Below are 18,931 nucleotides of genomic sequence, written 5' to 3'. Positions count from 1 at the left end.
TTCTCTTAATCTTTGTCTGCTTTCTCTTATTTCTTCATTGTCTCTCTCAATAAGTTCTTGTGCCATTGGTCCAAGTTCTTTCCTGATTTCTTTTGTAAGACTTGGATTTAGCTGTTGGTTACCACCTGTACCCCTTTTGGTGGTGAAAAGGTCATATAATTTTTTACCAGCTCCGGCCATTTTTACTTGTAATCTGCCCTTTAGACTGTAAGAGGCTTCAAGATTTGTTGATGAGCCTTCTGGAAACACCCCTTTTAGAGCATTCCATGCCTTTTCGCTCATTGATTGCGCACTGCCAAGCAAAGGTGTTTCATCATATGATGTGTCTGGCAGCCCGCTCTGTTCGTGCTGCATCGTTTGCATTTCATGTTGTTCACCCCCATGGTAGGGTGTGGATGCCTCCCCGGGCTGAAATGGTCGGGTTGTGTCGACCTCTTGTTCCTCTTTATCATCGTTATCACTGTTGTGGTCAAGATCTTGGTCCAAATCAGGGTTCTCGTATCCAAACTCACCACCACCTTCCGCCATCACGTAATTTATATATATTTTCAAATTAAACTTTTCAATTTAAAAATAAAACCAATCGAGAGATGGCTGCTGTTCAAGAAAACCTTCGACCGGGACGCACAGAGAAAATACTCGGCGCACTGAAAGCCGAGCGCGCGGTAAAACGAATCACTTTTGACCGCACAGAAGCCAATCCAGAGGAAACGTTGTATGTTTCAGTGCCCAAGCTGAACGAAAACGAGGTCATTGTGCCTGGCTCGCTGGCGCTGCGCTTCAACATCGACTTGAGCGAAGGCCATGGCAACAACTTTCTGGTTGACAACGTCAGCCGAGCTCTGGTCGACAAGTTTGTTGTAAAGTACGAAGGCACTGTCGTGCAGGACACGGTGGGCTATGACATCTACAAAATATTTGAGGATTTTTTCCTTTCGCAGGAGGAGCGCGACGACAGGGTGCCAGAGGGCATTCAGAGCGAGGACCTCAACAAAATTCGCTCAAATGCTGGCGATAAGAAAACTTCAGGTGTGGACGCAGAAAAAAAGCTGAATGAGATATATGGAAATAAATACCGCATCCGTCTGGATCACCAGGTTTTAACTGACCACGGGGCATTTTATCCTCAGGCACTATACAACGATCTTGTGTTCGAACTGAAGCTCGCGGCAGCCGAACATGTGGTCAGAGGCTCAGATACAACAAAACTGAAATACAAGTTGACAAACATCCAGCTGGAGTACGAGATGATAAGAAGCAAGGAAATTGCAGATGAAGCGTTCAGCGCTTATTCGGGCGGCAAAGAGTTCGCTTACGACCACATCCAGCGTGATAAAGTGACGACTTTTGCAAAAGGCTCCGACACACGTCTGAATCTAAGGGTCAACCCGCAGAGGAGGTCCATGAAAGGTATCTTGCTCCTATTTATTGAGCAATATAACAAAGGTGCAAGGAGCTCGGAAAAGTACATTAACCCGGACCTTACAAAAGTAAGCATCACTGTCAACGGCTCGCCAAACATGCTGTACAACAACGGCATCGAAGGAATGGACATTTGGGGAGAAGTTAAAAGATTCTACATGAAAGAAAAAAATAAAACGCAGCACATGACTCTGCAAAAGTTTTACACAGAAGACAAGTTTGGCCTTCTTATTGATCTGCGTTCCATGGCTGACCACTCGATGCACGGAAGCGGCACGCGCCTTGTGAACACAAAGGATGGTGTCCAGCTTGAGCTAGAGAGGAAAGCAAGCGGCTCAGGTAATTTGAACTGCCACATTTACGTAATCAGCGACGCCCAAATGAATATAATTGGCAGGCAGTTAGATTCTGTGCTTTTATAATATAAACGAACGAAGATGGATCCTGCCAATATACCCTTCAACGCCCTCATTGTGGGACCAACGAACTCAGGAAAAACAAGATACGTGGTCAATCAGCTTTGTGGCCCTTTCCGAGGCAAGTTTGACTACATCGTGCTCATCTGCCCGACTTTCGAGCACAACAAGACTTATTATCGCTTTGCTGAGGAAGATATTCGATTTTTTGTTTTCATTTGCGAGCAGCACGAGGTGGAATCTTGGTTAAGGCTTTCAAGATTTCTTTTTGAGGGTACGAACACGCTTATCATCCTCGACGACTGTGCTGCATCGAAAGATGTAAAGGGAAGAACGGGTGAATTGGTGAATCTTGCTTTCTCTGCTCGCCACGCAGGCTTGAGCATATGGGTGTTAACTCAAAAAATGACAAGCATAACAGCCTCATTCCGCGAAAATGTGGCGGCAATCGTTTTCTTTTACACCCCCTCTGCCAAGACCACGAAGGCAATCTTTGAGGATTACGCTGGCGAACTTGCCAATGAGGATTACAAAGAAATCATTTTAAAGCTAAAAAAAAATAAGTTTTCGCATCTTGTCATTTCTCATCGCCACCCTTACGGAACAATTTTTTTTTTTTATTGAACATATTTTTTATAGTAATAAATGGCTGACCCTTTCGCAACTTCTCCTCCCGAGAGCGTCAAGGGCGCTGCAAGTGAACAAGAATTAGCTTCCGTAATGGAACTGCTAGGAGCTGAACCAGAAAGTACAGAAAGCGCTATGGTACTCATTCAAGGCCGTGACATTCCTGCTTTGCGTGAACAGCTTGCAATCCTTGTTTCAACAGGCAAGTCCAAAGAAGCAATCGGTGTGCAGCTGACACACGAGCAGGTGAAGCGCTTGACAGATAAAGAAGTTGAAAAGTACTTCAAGAGATATGAGGCATACGTTGGCACCAAGACAACGGAAAATCTTATTGACAGCGCGCTAACTCTTTTAACAAAATTAGCAAGTCTGTTTGTGCCCATGAAAAATATTGAAGCTTTACAAAAAGAGCTTAAAAATGACTACATTATAAACAGCGAGCTTTCCAATCTTGTCGGCAGTTTGTCTTTCAATTACGGCAAGCTTCTTGCTCCTGCTTCTGCTGCTTTGATAACAGCAAAATATATTGATTACGACTCAGCAAGTTCATCAAAAAAACAGTCAGATCTTGATGAAATCGCCTCTGAGCGGCAGGGCGCCACGGAAAAAAGATCCGAAGGCACCTTTACTGAGTAATACTCACAAGACTTCCTAAACAAAGCTAAGAAAATACTGAATAATTAATGAGCAATGCTTAGAAATTGCTTAGCAAAAGATCTTGCTGAGCAAATTTCTATTTAAATATTATTTTTTCATAAATATAATGGCCGAGCTCGAACAACGTGAATTGGAAACTCCTGTTTCTACCTCTTCTCCTGTCACTTCAACAACTCCTGCAACAAAGCCTGCCAAAAATCCAAAGAGAGTTGCTGCTGGCAAGCTTGCTGCAGAAAAAACAAAACAGGCTCGTGAAGCACAGAAAAAAGCTTCTATCGAGGCTGCTGCAATAATTGCAAAAGAAAAGGAAAAGAAATCTGCGGCTGCAAAGCGAAATGTAACACCACCGGCCGTAACGGAACCAGCTCCGCCCGAGGCTCAGCCGCAATCAAGCGGTCTCACCACAAATCAATGGATATCTTTGCTTGGTATCGGCGTTGCAATCGTTACAACTTATGTGAAACGCGAAGACATAAAAGCCTTTATAAACGAAAAAAGAAGTCCAACATTTAAAGCTCCGCCAACTCTTATAACTGATGACACACCAGTTACAGCAGAAAGTATTGGAAGGGTTGCAACGCGTTCTTCAGACACGCGCCAAACGGGCTCTAGAATTCCGCAACCAACAAGCCAAAATGGCTCAAAAAGAGGAATCCGTCCGATGGATTAAAAAAATTATTAAATAAATTCCATTTAAACATTTTCTATTTTTAAGTAAACGAAACACGATGACCGACATGATGACAGACACGAAGCCATACACTGTGCCTGAGCCAACGGATTTGGCAGCTTTGTTTTGTCTGCCTGAGCCAATAGATTTTGGAAGCTTTCTTTTGTTGAGTCAGTGTGCCAAATGGTTTGAAGAAGATGAGGAAGAAGCAAAAGCTACTATGAAAAAAGTCGCAGACTTAATTATCATTCTAAAACCAGAACAATTCAAAAGTTTTCAAGATTCCGTTGAAAAGTTTATTAAACGTGCGAATGATATATATGCTAATTCAGAATCAGACGAACATAAAAAAGAGAAAATTGCAGAAGCACAAAGTTTGATGTTTGATGAATTCAGAAACAAAATCAACCTAATGTCTTAGGGTGCTTGGTTTTGACCTGCAAAAAAGTTTTAATTAGGTAATTAACCTTTTTTTTTTGTTTATTAAAACTCTTTGACAAAATTATTTTTTAATTTAAAGATTTATTTTTATTTTATATCAAAACGCCATGTCCGACAACAAGCTCGTGAAAACGCTCATGGATGCCGCCACCATTACAGGTCTCGCCGCCGGAATCGGCTGGGCTGCCAAAAAAGTTGTAAAAGAAAACTTCACATCCGACCCAAGCAGCAGTTTTATGAACTATGTAAAGTTCACAGCCGTCATGGCTGGCAGCGTTGCACTTAAACAGTATCTCGAGGACCAGAAAATTCTCCCCACCAATTAAAAAAAAATATCATAATATAAGAACAAAAACACACAATGGCAAGCGTAGCGATTATGGCTGGCGGAGCTATCTTGAACGCTGCTGCTTTCATTGGCGGCAACTATCTTGCTCGAGCTTTGGGTGGCGGAGATGACGCCGCTTTGAAAGAAAAAGAAAGACACGACAAAGCTCTCGAGGCTTACCAGGCAGCTTACGCGAAGTACTCTCGCGACCGCACGAAGCTTCTCGACTGGATCGAAACCAACAATGAGATCAAACAGCAAGCGAAACAAAACTTTACGAACACAGACTACGCTTTCAAACTCTACAACCAGGCACATCCTGACAAACAAATGATTCCTCCGAAAGAACCCAAGTTCTCTGATTTCTATCAGCCAAGTGAGCAGCAGAAACAAGGTGAACTTATGTTCGTTGGCGCTGGCGCGCTTGCAATTGGGTACGCTGCCTTTCGGTTTCTTTAAACTTTTATTTTTTTCTTATATACGCACATGGATGCAAAGATCTCGAAAGTCTACTATAGCCCCCAGGGCTACTGGAAGGGAATTGCTGCGATAAAAAAATTAGCCGAGGCTGCTAAGGTTTCCGAAGATGCCGCAAAAAAGTGGCTAGTTAAGCAGGCCCTTTGGCAGATCTACCTACCGGCACCACGATACGTTCCTCGCCCAAAATTCGATGTTTCTTCTCCAAACGCGGTCCACCAGGCGGACCTTCTTTTTCTGCCACACGACAAACTGCCGCGAGGGCGAAAAGTTTACAAATACGCGCTGACTGTTGTTGACGTTGCCAGCCGTTTCAAAGAGGCCGAGCCTTTGACCTCCAAAGATTCAACTGAGGTTGCAAAAGGTTTTCAGACAATTTACAGGCGAAGTGCACTAAAATGGCCACAGATGCTGCAAGTTGACCCTGGTCGCGAATTCATGGGAGCTGTTACTAAAGAAATGGAAAATCACAAAACCTATATTAGACGCGGGCGTGTTAACATTCACAGAGATCAAGCTATTGTTGAACGTTTTAATCAAACACTGGCAGGGCGCCTGTTTGGTTATCAGTACGGTGTCGAGATGAACCTGCCATCTGGCCAGCGGTCGACAGCGTGGGTAAAAAGGCTTCCCGAAGTTGTTACCGCTCTGAACAACGAAGTTACCAGTCTTACTGGAAAAAAACCTGCTACTGCAATCAAAGAAAAGGCTGTTTCGTCCAAACCGTCCTCAAAATATACAAGGCCTGTTGGCAAGAAAGAAAAAAAAATACTCTCTCTCGTTAATGTGCGCTATCTCTACCAACCTGGCGAGCTAGAAGGCGGCGTAAAAAGGGCAACAGATCCGATTTGGTCATTAAAAGTCTACAGCATCGAAAGGTCTGTTACTAAACCTGATCAGCCAGTGCTTTATTACTTGCACGATGGTCCAAAGCGCGGCTTCGTGCGTGAAGAATTGCTTATTATTCCTCCAAATACACAGTTACCACCAGAAAAGCTATAAAAGTTCTGTTTCGCAAAACTTATACCCGTAAGCATTTGTATGTATCCCATCATCCGCTATCCATCGCTTTGAGTCAAAAGGCGACAGCGAGACTTTGTTGAGATGCATTCCGTAAATCTCATGACCCTCGCTTCTAAGTATGTTCATTCCATGCCATAACTGCTTTGTTCCAAAAAGGGTTTCTAAATAATTTTCGTGCAAGATTTTCTTTTTTACCACACACTTTTTTACTCCTTTAGCTTTCTTTATTTTTTTTTGGTCTTCTGTCAGTATTGAATACATTTTTGGCCTCAAACAGACACACTCTGAAATTGGTGTTCCTGCGCATTCGTCTTTCATTTTTCCCAAGACCTTTTTGTTTTCGTATGAATGAAGTGAATGCTCTTTTGGGTAGTCGCTTGTGTCGTATAGAGTTTTGTTTTGATAAATATCTTCGTAAATATCCTCTGTTTCAATCTCCAGAAGAAGGCTGTCAGTGTCTGTATACAAAAGCTCGCAGCGCTGCCCGTACTCCATTTTCATTTCGTTGTAAAAAAAAGTCATACATCAAAATCTTGCTTACGTCAAGGATAGTCATACCTGTGTAGACAGGTTTATTGAGAAAAAGTCTGCTTTTCCGCATGTCTATTCCGACCAGATCGTTTGAAAACAGAACGTGTCTTGAGTACAATGGACTAGCAACTAGTTTTCTTATTTTGTTCGTTTCGTCGCTTCGCACTATTTTTATGTCAACACGGTTACGCAAGTTTTCCATTGTTTTTCCGAAAACTGAGTTATTCATTAGCTTGTAAAAGTTTTTTTCAAAGTCGTTTTTCGCTTTTTTCCTAAATTCTGTGTTCATCTTTATGTACGGCTCCATCCAACATTCCTGTTCGAACTCCAAAACCCTGTGCACTTTTTTGAGTTTCATTCCTTGTTTCAAATAAAACTGCAAGTTTCGATAATGCACAACATAATTAGTTTTGTCTTCAAGAGTTAAAACAAGCTTTTCGCTGTCTGGTAGGTCAAGATCGAGGTTTTTTATCAATTTCTTTTGGTAAGGTGAAAACAAGTCCTTATTTATTTTCTTTTTCTCAGGAGCTAATGGGTAGCTATTGTGCTCTTCGTGAAGTTCTGCAGGGTATTCGAGGTCTACCTCCAATATCCAGCCAGTTTTTGCAAACTCCTTTTTCCTCATGATTTCTTTTTCAGCCGGCATTACTCTTTTCCATTTAAAACCACTTTTTGGAAGCGGCTTGCTCATTGCCCACCCGTAAAGGTTGTTTGCATCGAGGTACATAATGTATTTTTTTGGCTTGCTCGGATCGAAGCCTTCAACATATGGATTGTTAGCCTTTGCGTATCTTCTGCTTACCATCGAAATCCCTCCTCTTATTCCCCTTTCGACAAAGAGATGCATTTCTGAGTCTGTAAGGAGCTCAAGCTGCACGCCTGTCTTTTTCAAGAGTGCGTCCCAAGAAAGGCCAGGCGAAGTAAAATAATTCGCAGGATCCAACCCGTACTGCTCAAGGCAGATTTTTCTAAAGTTTTCGAAAACGTCTGCCAACAAAGCTACGTCTGTTTTAACGTACAGGTCGTGGTAGTCGCCCAGCGTTTTGCAACCAAAAGCTTCCCATACCCTCTTTGCGTGATCGTACTCTTCCTCTGTTATATGATCGTCGTTAAGTTTGCTGTAAAACTTTTCTTTTTCAGGCAAACTTGTTTCGCTAAATCTATCCCATGAGTCCATGTACTCGTACGGATAGATCCCCTTTTTGAAAAGAAGTTCAAAATTTTGTGAAGTAAGAGATTTTGTTATTTTCAATGACTCCTTCGGTGTTGCGCTTACAAGTGAATCGAGGCTTCCTTGTAGAAAGTTCAAGCTGTCAATGAAACGCAGACCTCCTACTGAAAATGTGATGTATTTCTCCATGTTGTTGGCGACGCATTTCACCTCTTTATGTGTCGCTTGCGACAGCTTTGACATCGCTTGCATTAAATGGTGCGCATCATAGCCCCTCAGGTTGTGAAATACAACTGGTATTTGGTCCGTCTTTGGTTTTATTCGCATTTTCAGGTTGCATGCGTTGTGCGCTGCTCCTCGAAACTTGCCTGTTATGTGGCAATGGTCTTTTACTGCATCTCTGAAGTTTTGCCTGAGCAAAGGTTGCCCACAGCATAAGCAGTCATCTTGTTCTTCTGCAGCTTCTTTGTGCTCTTCTTCTGTCAATCTTTTTAGCATGAGAAACGAACTGTAAAGCGAACTGTCATTTTCTTTCTTTACATCGTAAAAACATTTTTTGTGCCATTGCCCATCATAAGTGTATACGCTACCTTCTTCACTTTCCCACACAGGTAAAGAGTCTAAAAAGTAATCTTTTATCAAACTTTTTTCACAAATATGGCAATCAGTTGCATTTTTAAATTTTACCCAATCTTCTGAAGTCATCACAAGAGGTTTTGGCAATGACAAACTATTTCTTATTATTTTCTCTTCCTCTTGAAGACAGTTCAAAAACACTTCAACAGCATTTTCACCTCTGTAGACTACTGGCCGTTTGTTTCTGCCGTCACTCCTTACAACTGTGTAAGCAAAACCACATGCCTCATGCTGTTCTGTCTTCTCGGTGTAGCTTTTTTGCTTGCTCTCTGGCCCAATCTCGCAGCCTGAAATCTTTCTGACCAAAGCCTCAAAGTCAGCATATATCACGTAAGGCGCTCTCATCTGTTTGTGATGATTTTGGAAAGAAAGGGTGTTTTTCCCCTCTTCCGGCATCTCGATCCTTGTCGGCCTGCCGTTCATGCCATTGCAATATTTTTCGTGGTTCTCGAGCAAGTCCGCTCTTGTAAAACCGGTCAAGCACAACATGCAAAAGTGTTTTTTGGTTGCATTTTTTGTCTGATCAAAAAGCAGAGCGCTTACTCTTTTTACAAAACAGTAATGCTGAATTAATCCTGACTCTATTAATATAAGGTTTATACGAGGAATTGTTTTTTCTTTTTTGCTTATTCTGTGCACAATCACACGATTGTCTTCCCAGCCGAACACATTTATTGCGAGGTTGCTGTTTTGCCTCTCGAGTTTGTCAATCTGTTTTACAGGTGTGGGGAAATCGATGCCTCTGTAGTTAATTCCGTCGTTGACCGGATATTTGCTTGGCCTTTGAAGGTTTTTTCCGTACCTTGGAGGAAAAAGTGCAGCTCTCAAAGCCCACTTCAAACATTCGTTATCCCTGTTTTGCACGTTGATTATTGCTTTCTTTTTTGCCAGATTGGCTGGGAGAGGTAAGTAAGTTCCTCCGCGCAATGGCTGATAGCGTGCAACATTTACGTACGCTTCGGTTATTCTTTCAATAACCCAGCCTGAGCCGCGCTCTGACCAAGCCTCAATTTGGCCCTTTGCTCTTTCAATAAATCTATCGAACTCTTGTATTATCTGTTGTTTATTATTTTCGTTAAAAACGTGCGGTTCTCTTTCTTTAAAATAATGCTTCATCTCTTGTGTTACACCAGTCTCAAAGTTTTCTTTTGTGAACTTTATTTGCAACCCAAAGCTTACTTTTACGCTTTTCAAATCTCTTATTTCATTCTTTACCAAATTAACAAACTTTCCTTTTGTTTTCTTTTGAAAGACAAAAAGGTCTTTGCTGGCACGGCCACCCTCTGGTATGGCAATTTTCCACACGCGTAGCCATTCATTAAAATCGGATTGGGCCAGTAAAAAAGTTTCGTTTCTTTGTGGATTTCTTTGAAATTCACGGAGGTTTTCCTCCATCATAGCTTGCAAAACTTCTGACGAATATCTTGCGGCAGCCATCTGTTGTATATACCAAAGAAAAATATTTGTTCAATTGAAAAATGATTCTGGCACAGCAAGGCAGCTTGAGATTTGTGAGCGCTCAAGCCGCAGAGATTTTGGGTGCCGCTCGCGATTTTTGCACACATAGACGGTGGTGGTTTTGGTCACTAATCTCGACAAGGAGCGAGGCGAGCTCGGGCGAGCCCGGGCGAGCCGAGCGAGTTGTCGCGATTTGTGCCAAAACCACCACCGTCTATGTGTGTCGAGTGGCCGGTAAGTTAGAGTAATCCTGTGATCCAACCGAGAGTTCTTACCTTGCTCTACTGCCTCTTTCAGCTTCTCAATGATCTCCACACCGATTTTGCCATCCAGGAAACGGCCTTCTAGACCGGGAAAAAGTTCTCGTGGATGGTCGCGTGAGCAGATATAGATTCGCTTCCCTCGCTTTGAAAATGTTGTAAAGACACCATTGGAGAGAGGCAACAGCTCCAAGTCACAAAGTTCGACAAATTTGCGATCTTTTAGACAAAACTGAAGAAGCAACAGTTTGTCTCGCCTGTTTAGGTTCTTGTAACAGGAATGCACTTGCTTCAATATTGCCCTTGTTAGACTAGGTGTGATATTCTGCACAGCTGAATAGCAAGCAATGGCGTCCATGACGTGACTGGGTACTGAGACAACTGGTACACCAGCTGCTAGTAACACTCGTTGAAGCAGCTCCTTGGGTTCATTTTCCGGCAGTCGATCAAAAACTACTTGTTCCACTGTTAGCCAGTGCCCATCACCTGCATGGGTATAAACAACTTCCTTCTTTAGTAGAAACTGAAACAATGGCTCTGTCACCTTTTCCCACTTCTGGTCAATACAACTGATATCTGGCCACGCTCTAAAAGACAAAAATACGCATACCACTTTAGCTGCCTGTTTCACAATACCAATATAGAGTTACACCTTTATTAAGTGGTCACTCTTGGGAATGGGTTGGTGCCCACTTAGTACAGGTGAGCCGTTTACTGACCAAATTCCGTTCACACCCCAAACTCCAGGGCAACTGGTTTACAGGAGTCCTCATTCAAGAGGACTATGACACAGATCATTAATCTCCAAATCATTCGCAGAACTTCCAGACGTTTAAACAGAAATTTGCAGTGAACTCCAATTAAAGTAACTTTGGTTTGTTGTCAATATTCTCAAACATACGTTTATCATTTTGAGTGACCGTAGTAGTAAAAAGTGGCGAAGGCATTCGCTTGATAGAGCCGACTTCTGGATGAAGGTGCTAAGATTATAATAACAGTGCGATGCAATTTCAGGGACAACTGACAACTAACAGCTAGGAGGGCTACCATTTTAGCTTTGCATCTTAATACAGATTCGACTCTACTAAACTACACTAGACGCTTTACAGATTTAATTTGCACAACTTCAATAAGCACTTCACACCACATGTTTGAAAAAATATGGTGTCAGACAATGGTACTTACTTAAAGTAAGAACGATATTCCTTGTATACGTATGTAACTTCGCGTTTATAAAAACAAGACAGATATAAATACATTTCATCTTAACAGAAACTCCTGAAATGGTAAAAACATGCGCACACAGCTCCTTGTAACAGCTCTCCTGATAGCGAAATTTACAACTTAAAATTTTAACATTCCATCGCCAACTTCTCAAACCTGATAACGACGGATATTTTATCACTAGAAAAAAAACTTTGCTTATCTTAGTTCAAGACCATGCAAGACCAAATAGTTGCCCTGATAATATACCTGTAACCAAATAGCACTTACTTGTAGATCGATGTCCTGTGTATGGAAAAGGACTTCTCGTTAATGGCTTTCAAAATCATCGTGGCATACGCTCTGGGTATGGCCTCCTCTAGAAGACACCTGTTCCACAACAGCGACTTGTCAGTCAGTTGCCGACCTATCATCTCCTGATCTTCTTGATCCGCGTTTGGAGATTTGATGTAACGTCTGTTCTGGCTCAAAGCGAAGAAGCCGTTAACATGCACTGGCAAACCTGTCAGGCTCTTCTTCTGTACCGGCAATGGCAGGAAACAAAACACGTGGCCTTTGATGTCGGGTGTCTGCAGTTTGGGACCTGTTGGCAATGCCATGGCAACACCAACCGTGGGTAGATAGTTTAGCTCTTTATCTGTCATTAGCCTCTTAAACCTTGTAGAAACCTCCGCTCCACAAAAGTAATTGGTGACGAGGAACGAATGCTGCTTCACAGTGTCCCCAAAAAGTGAGTCGAACTTGACTGTCTCTATGGTAATCGGGTACGTCACTGTGACAGATTCTGTCATCAGCTTTCCAGGTGTAATCTTTGCGCGAAACTCCGTCCTCTTTGCTCGAACTGTTTCGAGGCTTTTCTCGGCAATTTTAACTTGGAATACTCTTTCAGGGTCAGACTGCGACTCTTCTCTGACATAAAGCTCAACCGATTCCAGGTGTTGGAGAAACAGCAGTACCAAATGAGCGTCAGCCTCAAAACTTTCAAACAGCGTGTCCATCTTCTCTGCAGAGTAAAGTGTCTCTGACAGCTCGGACGGTTTAGTCCTAAAGGGAAAACGGAACAGGGTACCATCGTAGAATCCCTGGGAAAACACGTCACCAGTACAGTCAAAGATTTCCTTGTAAGGAAGGAACTGGTCTGAAATCTTGTCCATCTCTGCGCGGTCTTCATGAAGTCGCCAGTGTTTTCCTGTCCGTCTGTGGTACTTGTCAGAAAAGTGAACACCATGAGGGTCAATGAAGCCAATTTGGGAATCGCTGAGCAAACTTGGCAAATCTGAGAAACGAGAAAAGTACCAAAGAAACTGAGTAATCGTTAGACAAGGTTTTCTTAACCGTTACCATTTCATAACAATAGTTTCACTTTATAAAAATACATCAAAATACACGACAACTGCATTCATTAAAGGAAGACATGAGTTGCCAACTTTGCTCTTTTCAGTAACGTTGCAAACCTTGTCGAACCTTGCCAGTTCTGCCTCCAATCAAGAGGTTGTTTATGCGTACAATCATCCCATAATTAAGCGGATTGTCTGGGTTGCTCAAATTCAAGTGATTTGATATTCGATGTCTAAAAATTCCTCCGCGGCAAATATTCTCGAGGGCCGGGTTGTTCGGAAGCCGACTAATGCTAATCTATCGTTAAAATTCAATCGAGGTTTCTAATTTCCCTTGCAAAAGAGTGTTTTTCAGCTGATGTTTTGTAAAGTTTCGAGATTAGACAAATACAAACAAACAAAATAAAACCATTTATCAAAACAGCCAAATAAATTCTTAAGTTGGTAGCATTGACACGCTAACCAAAAAGGGAATATAAAACTAAAGCATGAAAGAAAAAATATACACAAGACCTCACAAAGAGGTTACAAAACTGAAATGAAAATTCGCGCTAATCCTGGATTAGTGTAATATCGTGCTTTGAGCAACCGGGCACAGATGTAAACTCCTTCACAAACTCATTAACAAAGGAAGGATATTTTACCACTTTGTGACGGTTCATTAATGAGAAGTTTACTTGGCGTACCTGTCATATGAAATACAGACTTGAATCCTAAACCAAACCGACCGACTTTCATTGGATCTTCCACTTTAATGCTATCACAGACCAGCCGAATACCCCTCCAGTCCTCTTTAGTAAACCGTGCGTTGTTGTAGGAGTAAAGTGCTGGACCCTGTTTGACAATATAAAAAATGACATATGAAGCAGTTTTGTTTGCCTCCTCAAAGAGATCGTTAAACATGTTTTGTTGATTTTTTCATTGCCTTTTATAGCACAAGACAAAGGCTTAAATGCAATCATATCTACAGTATCTGCACTTTCAATAAATAAAATAAAATGGGCCTTACTGATCTGCCTTTCAGACACAAGGGAAAACCATTTTTGCTTCGTCGAAGAATTCTTTAGTATAAACAAAGGCAGCGAATGGATTGGTTTACCTGAAACTGTGCGAGGTCCTCATCAAAAAGATGAGCTGTACCATAGCTGTGTTTGTCGTGCAAGAACTTGACGTGACTTGCATTAGCGTCCTCTGCATTTTGAATCAGCTCCTACACACGAGAGACATTAATGATAAATAATGGTGAAAGTATCTACTACTGGTAGAATATTTATTTTTTGTTATGTTTAACAACAGTTTGGTAGATAATAGACACCGATATACATTGTGATCTCATCTCTTTCACTTGTATCCAGAAAAAACAGAAATCAGTACTCGTGTGTAGGGAGTCAAACCCTTCCAAAACCGAAACAAGAATTATCCTTAAATATTGATTTTGTTCCGGTTGTCTTTTTCGTTCTCTGTTTATCACTAAAAAGCTATTTTTTTTAGGGAGATGTCAATAAAGTTTGTATTGTATTGTACTCCACTGCACTGTACTATACTATACTGTACTGTATTTTACACCATGCCATAGAAAATACAGCCAATAAGAATACAGGAAAGCCGTTGTATATTCGACGGTATTCAATCCAACCTTCCCATCGTGCGCTGCGATCTTATTCTCGATGAAATTTAGTGAGCGTATTTTCTATGGCATGGTATAAAATAGTTACACAACACTTTCTCGTGGTATACTATGGAATATCCCACTTGTCACTTGTATTTTCTTCGTATACACACTCGCCTAAAGGCTCGTGTGTATACCGAGAAAATACAAGTGACTCGTGGGATATTCCATAGTATACCACTCGAAAGCGTTGCATAACTAGTATGTATTGTACTGGTTTGTTTGTTTGTATTTTATTGTTCTTCGATCTTTCTTCCACGAACCATACAGGAACCATGCATTTCTAAACTGAGCAAATAACCGTAAAAAGTCATTTTCCTTTCAATATCAGTGTCTTTTTTTTTTGAAAAAAGGAGGTTTTACCTTCAGTATCTGCCCATCGTCTGGGTACTGATCTAGGATGGTCCTCAACTGCTGGATGAGCGATGGCTGAATCAAGTTAAAGTCGTCATCGTTGTCCGCTGAGCAACAAACAAACAGATAGTTTAGAAAATTGTTGATAATCTCCCATTCCAAGATTCAGCTTCTTACACAAACAAAGCAATAGGTGGTTTTCACTGTCACACCACTGTCACGCCGCGAAAGAATAAATCCAAAATTATTGAGTCAAAAAAATCACGAATATTACACAAAACTACTAAATAAACTTTTTGTCCAAGTCTCAGGTCAGTATGTTATTCCGTACCGGAGTTATCCGTCCAAATGTTTCACGCAAATTTAGAGAGCACAGTATGGAAACGCCATGTTGGAGTCCAACAGGTTGGACTCCAACATGGCCGCCGGAAATCAATGAAATCATCTGACATTAAATTTTGCTACAAAAAGCGGTCAGAACACCCTCGTGAATAAGTAATTATTCACATGAACACTTCTAGCAAACCCTCAACTGTTCAGATTGTTAAAAATCGCAATATAAGGCATTTTAAAGAGAACGTGACAGCCTTCTGGCGGCCATCTTGGATCTCGTGTGGCGTGAAACTCCGAAATTCAAAATGCTCTATCTTAAAGACGGCGATTGCTATCGAGCTAAAAACCTTGAAAATGATATACATTAAGGACGTCTATAGCCAGTGAAAGATAAAAACTCAGGGGTCTTGCGATTCTGGATTCTAGAATTTTGATGACGTCCCGTAAAAACCAAGACGTCTTTCCAGCTTCAGTATTTTCCTAATCGCCATCTAAATAACTTGTCCTTAGCTATTTCTTTTCTCCCACTCTATCAAACATTAGGTAGGACGATAAAGGGACTAGAAGTGAACAAAAAACGGCTTAGAATATACCTACCCATGAGAAAGATGGCCGATTTTCTTCAAATAATAACCACTTGTTTTTTCTTCACCTTGGTAATCATCTAAACACAACAAAAACAACAATCAAAGCTATAACCGAAGCAAAATACATGAAACATTCCAAAAAGCATCCCACCCCCCACCCCCACTAATTATAAATATCGAAAAGAATATCTATTCTGTGTTCTATAGCTACACATTATTTCGCGACAAATGAAAATAGCATAAATGATAAATTCTACATATTTTTCATTTTTGAGACCGCTATCGCATCCGCATTTCCAAATCTTGTGACCCAGCATTTATATTTGAAAGCGAATGTTTTCGCTCGGATAGCAGGGATCGGCGAAAACGAAAGGGTCAATTATCCGCACAAAATCTGATACGGGACCTAAGCTGCATAACAAATATAAGCTAGATAATAACAACTTTGAAGATTTACGATCTGCCCCGGCAAACAAGAGGTAAAAATACTATCAAAACTGCGTTTTACGTAGCATACATTATTATTAGGCTTACACAATTTTACCAATATCCTAGTAATAAGTTTTTATTGAGCTTCAAGACGGCTTATTTCCGCAATTTCAATTGCGCTGCCTATAAATGGCGCTAATTTAGAAACAATTATCGATGTATTAAAGTCATATGTAACAACCAAGTTAACTTACGTCAGTTATTTATCGTATGAAACATTCCTATTCATTGCAATGTTCTAAAACAACTTAAAATAAATCATGCATCTTCCAATATTACTAAATGAATCATGGCAACAATGTCTGCCAAAATAAAGACCGCTCGGTCAAGAACTTTTCGAGTATTTAAAACCTTTCCTATGCATAAGTATGCACAATAACATATAAACCCCCGGTATAAAACAAGGTGGTAACCACAATATTATTTCACTTTACCTGTTAAGAGAATATAGCAACTAGAAAGGGTTTTTCAGCAAAACGCTTCCGTGGCAGTCTGTACCATGCAGCTGCTTTCTCAGAAACTGAATCAAATTTCCGGGAAATCCGTGTCACGCTGTTAAGCTCTGTAACGCAATGCGCTACTGGGAAATGTGTTTGGTATCGACATTCACACGATAAAGTCCCTTTAATATCCTCCTTCAGATAGTTATAGGTTTGCAAACTTCCCTTCTCAAAAGCTTAAATATTACTTCAGTAGATAGTAGCAGTTTTTGTTTCTTTTCAAGATTGCATATAACTGATATAATTGCAAGCATGCGTGACTTCAAACGTGTCACTTCCTTGTTGGCCGAAAACTACACACGAAGATGGCAACATTTTTCGGATTTTACAATGTACTTTTTTCGCAAATTTTTTCGAATGTTACGGTCACCCAAGAGAACATAACTAACATAAATGCTTCGGTTCCAATAATTTTCTTTTCTTCAGTGTTTTCTTTCCCAGCGCGCGAGTGAATACGCGAATTCATCCAAAGAAAGCTGGCGTATAAAGGTAAATAAACATTTCCACTCGCGCGGCATATCTGTATTTGCATAATTCTACGGTTACATCACGGAAAATACATTTTTTTAATACCAGTCAACTAAACTAAATTACGAGTGAAATAAGAGTTTCGGATTGCTGGCGTTAGCTTATATGGACCGATTGTCAGAGCCACAAGTTAGTAACTCGTGATCCCCAGTAAAGATAGGAAAGATAGGCTCGATTTTTCTGCCGCTACGTGAAACCTCCCACTCGACTCAACCAAGTACGGCAATATGCTCAAATGTCATCAAAAAAATCTGATCTTATATATCATCCTTAATGTTTCTTTCGCCTGGCTAGGCTTTATTGTTTTCATTAATTTAGAAAATCTAGGTGAACTTATGCACATCAATACTGTAATATCGATGGTGCAAATGGCTGAGATTGAAGACTTTTATAAGGGACTGCATGCAAATGTTCCGCGTTCATAGGAGGAATTGATGCTTCGACAAGGCGAAGGAAAGTTAAAAGGGTTATAAAATATTAGCAAGGTTTTGTAATTATGTATATGCATGCTTGTGTCAAGGTTTCAGACATTCTTTCCGGAAATGAACTATGATCTTTTTGTTATTCGTCTGAATTATTCCTCTCCTTTTAATGCAAGAATCACTATTTTGATCGGTAAAGTTTAGTATTACGTTCATCCAAAGGAGATCGTTGCTAAATATAATCAATTCTACATTGCAGCTGGAAACAAGCCGTGCTTTGCTTTGCGTTTAGTTAAAGCTTTAAAAAATGTTTCCGTTAATAACCCATCACGAAAGATCTCCTTACCTTGTTTCACATTCAAGTGCTTTTGAGCGAGTTGTCACTTTCTCCAAGTTAAGTTCCAAGTTATGTTATTCCTGACGATAATTACATAAACAAACCCTTTCTAAGAACCATCGAAGATTCTAGGAAATTCTCGGTAGCGGTTTCCTGTTATATCTTTCCGAGAAAGTCGATTTGCATGATAAAAGCATGTTGATTTTAATACAGTCGCTTGACACAATCGAAAAGCATTGGGAACTAGGAAAAATCAGGGGCACCCAACGGAATATTTCGTTAAAATATCTGTTCGGAAGACGATTTGAGATCTAGAATTTTCGGAACATTCATCGTAAATTTTTTTGCTTGCCTGCCTTTCCTAGGAATTTCGAATATCTAAAAAATAGTATAATTGTTCATTTTTAACGGATTTTTACTCTAAAAAGGTCACCTAGAATTTTCGGGAGCCTTTCTCTGGCTGGAATTTTTTCGAAAAGGTTTGTTTTGATCCCTATAACTTTCGGATCACTAGACTTTCAGCTAGGAAATCCGAACAGATAAAAAAAATTTTAGGGGATAAAAATATGCCTATATCTACCGTTTAAATACTAAAATACGTTCAACGGTGCTATCTTTAAGTGGTTTTGAACTATATTCTCGATGGGTGCCCCTGAAAAATTAATTTAGTTTGCATAGCCAAACAAACATAAAAGTCGCTGCGACCTACTAAAAGAGTTTTAAAATCTATCAGTGTACAAACTCCAGCTAACTAACAACAGCATAAACAGTCCTACTTCAATTTGATCAGTAACCTCGTCGAAAGATTGATGTAAAAAGATGGCTATGTATGTAGCAAAATCTGTCGCTCTGAAAAGTCTCAAAGCAAATGACTAGAGGTTAAATCCAAAAGAATATATCTCAAGCAAAGCATTTGACCAATTCCTAATCATTTAACTAAGCTTTCATAAGTTCCGCTTTTAAGCTTGGCTAAATCTATTTAATAGTTGCTTAGTCGAGTCCCAAAGGCTTGCCTGGATAAATATTTCACGAGA

The 18,931-nt window shown here is 40.6% G+C and overlaps 2 protein-coding genes across 2 annotated transcripts in view; both read right to left on the bottom strand.

The window, feature by feature from the left end:
• Positions 1 to 18,085, bottom strand: part of LOC144659407 (sacsin-like) — a 38,798-nt gene extending 20,713 nt beyond the window's left edge. Inside the window, exons 1-7 of the mRNA XM_078519820.1 lie at positions 17,907 to 18,085; positions 15,632 to 15,698; positions 14,711 to 14,808; positions 13,778 to 13,888; positions 13,365 to 13,512; positions 11,612 to 12,617; positions 10,133 to 10,704 (exon numbers count right to left, since the gene is read on the bottom strand). Coding sequence (XP_078375946.1) covers positions 10,133 to 10,704; positions 11,612 to 12,617; positions 13,365 to 13,512; positions 13,778 to 13,888; positions 14,711 to 14,808; positions 15,632 to 15,635 — 1,939 coding nt within the window. The 5' untranslated portion in view covers positions 15,636 to 15,698; positions 17,907 to 18,085. The remainder of the gene's footprint in view (positions 1 to 10,132; positions 10,705 to 11,611; positions 12,618 to 13,364; positions 13,513 to 13,777; positions 13,889 to 14,710; positions 14,809 to 15,631; positions 15,699 to 17,906) is intronic.
• On the bottom strand, positions 7,753 to 10,055 carry LOC144660898 (uncharacterized). Its single transcript, XM_078521624.1, has 2 exons — positions 8,132 to 10,055; positions 7,753 to 7,790 (listed from the first exon to the last, which is right to left on the bottom strand). The coding sequence occupies exons 1-2, from the start codon at positions 9,834 to 9,836 to the stop codon at positions 7,753 to 7,755; spliced, it is 1,743 nt and encodes a 580-aa protein (XP_078377750.1). The 5' UTR covers positions 9,837 to 10,055.
• Positions 18,086 to 18,931: the final 846 nt, after the last annotated feature.

This window comes from Oculina patagonica, chromosome 7 (assembly GCF_052425735.1).
Source record: "Oculina patagonica isolate OP01 chromosome 7, crgOcupat, whole genome shotgun sequence".
Taxonomy (NCBI): domain Eukaryota; kingdom Metazoa; phylum Cnidaria; class Anthozoa; order Scleractinia; family Oculinidae; genus Oculina; species Oculina patagonica.
The sequence above is the reverse complement of the archived record's forward strand: the minus strand, read 5'-3'. Positions and strand labels throughout refer to the sequence as shown.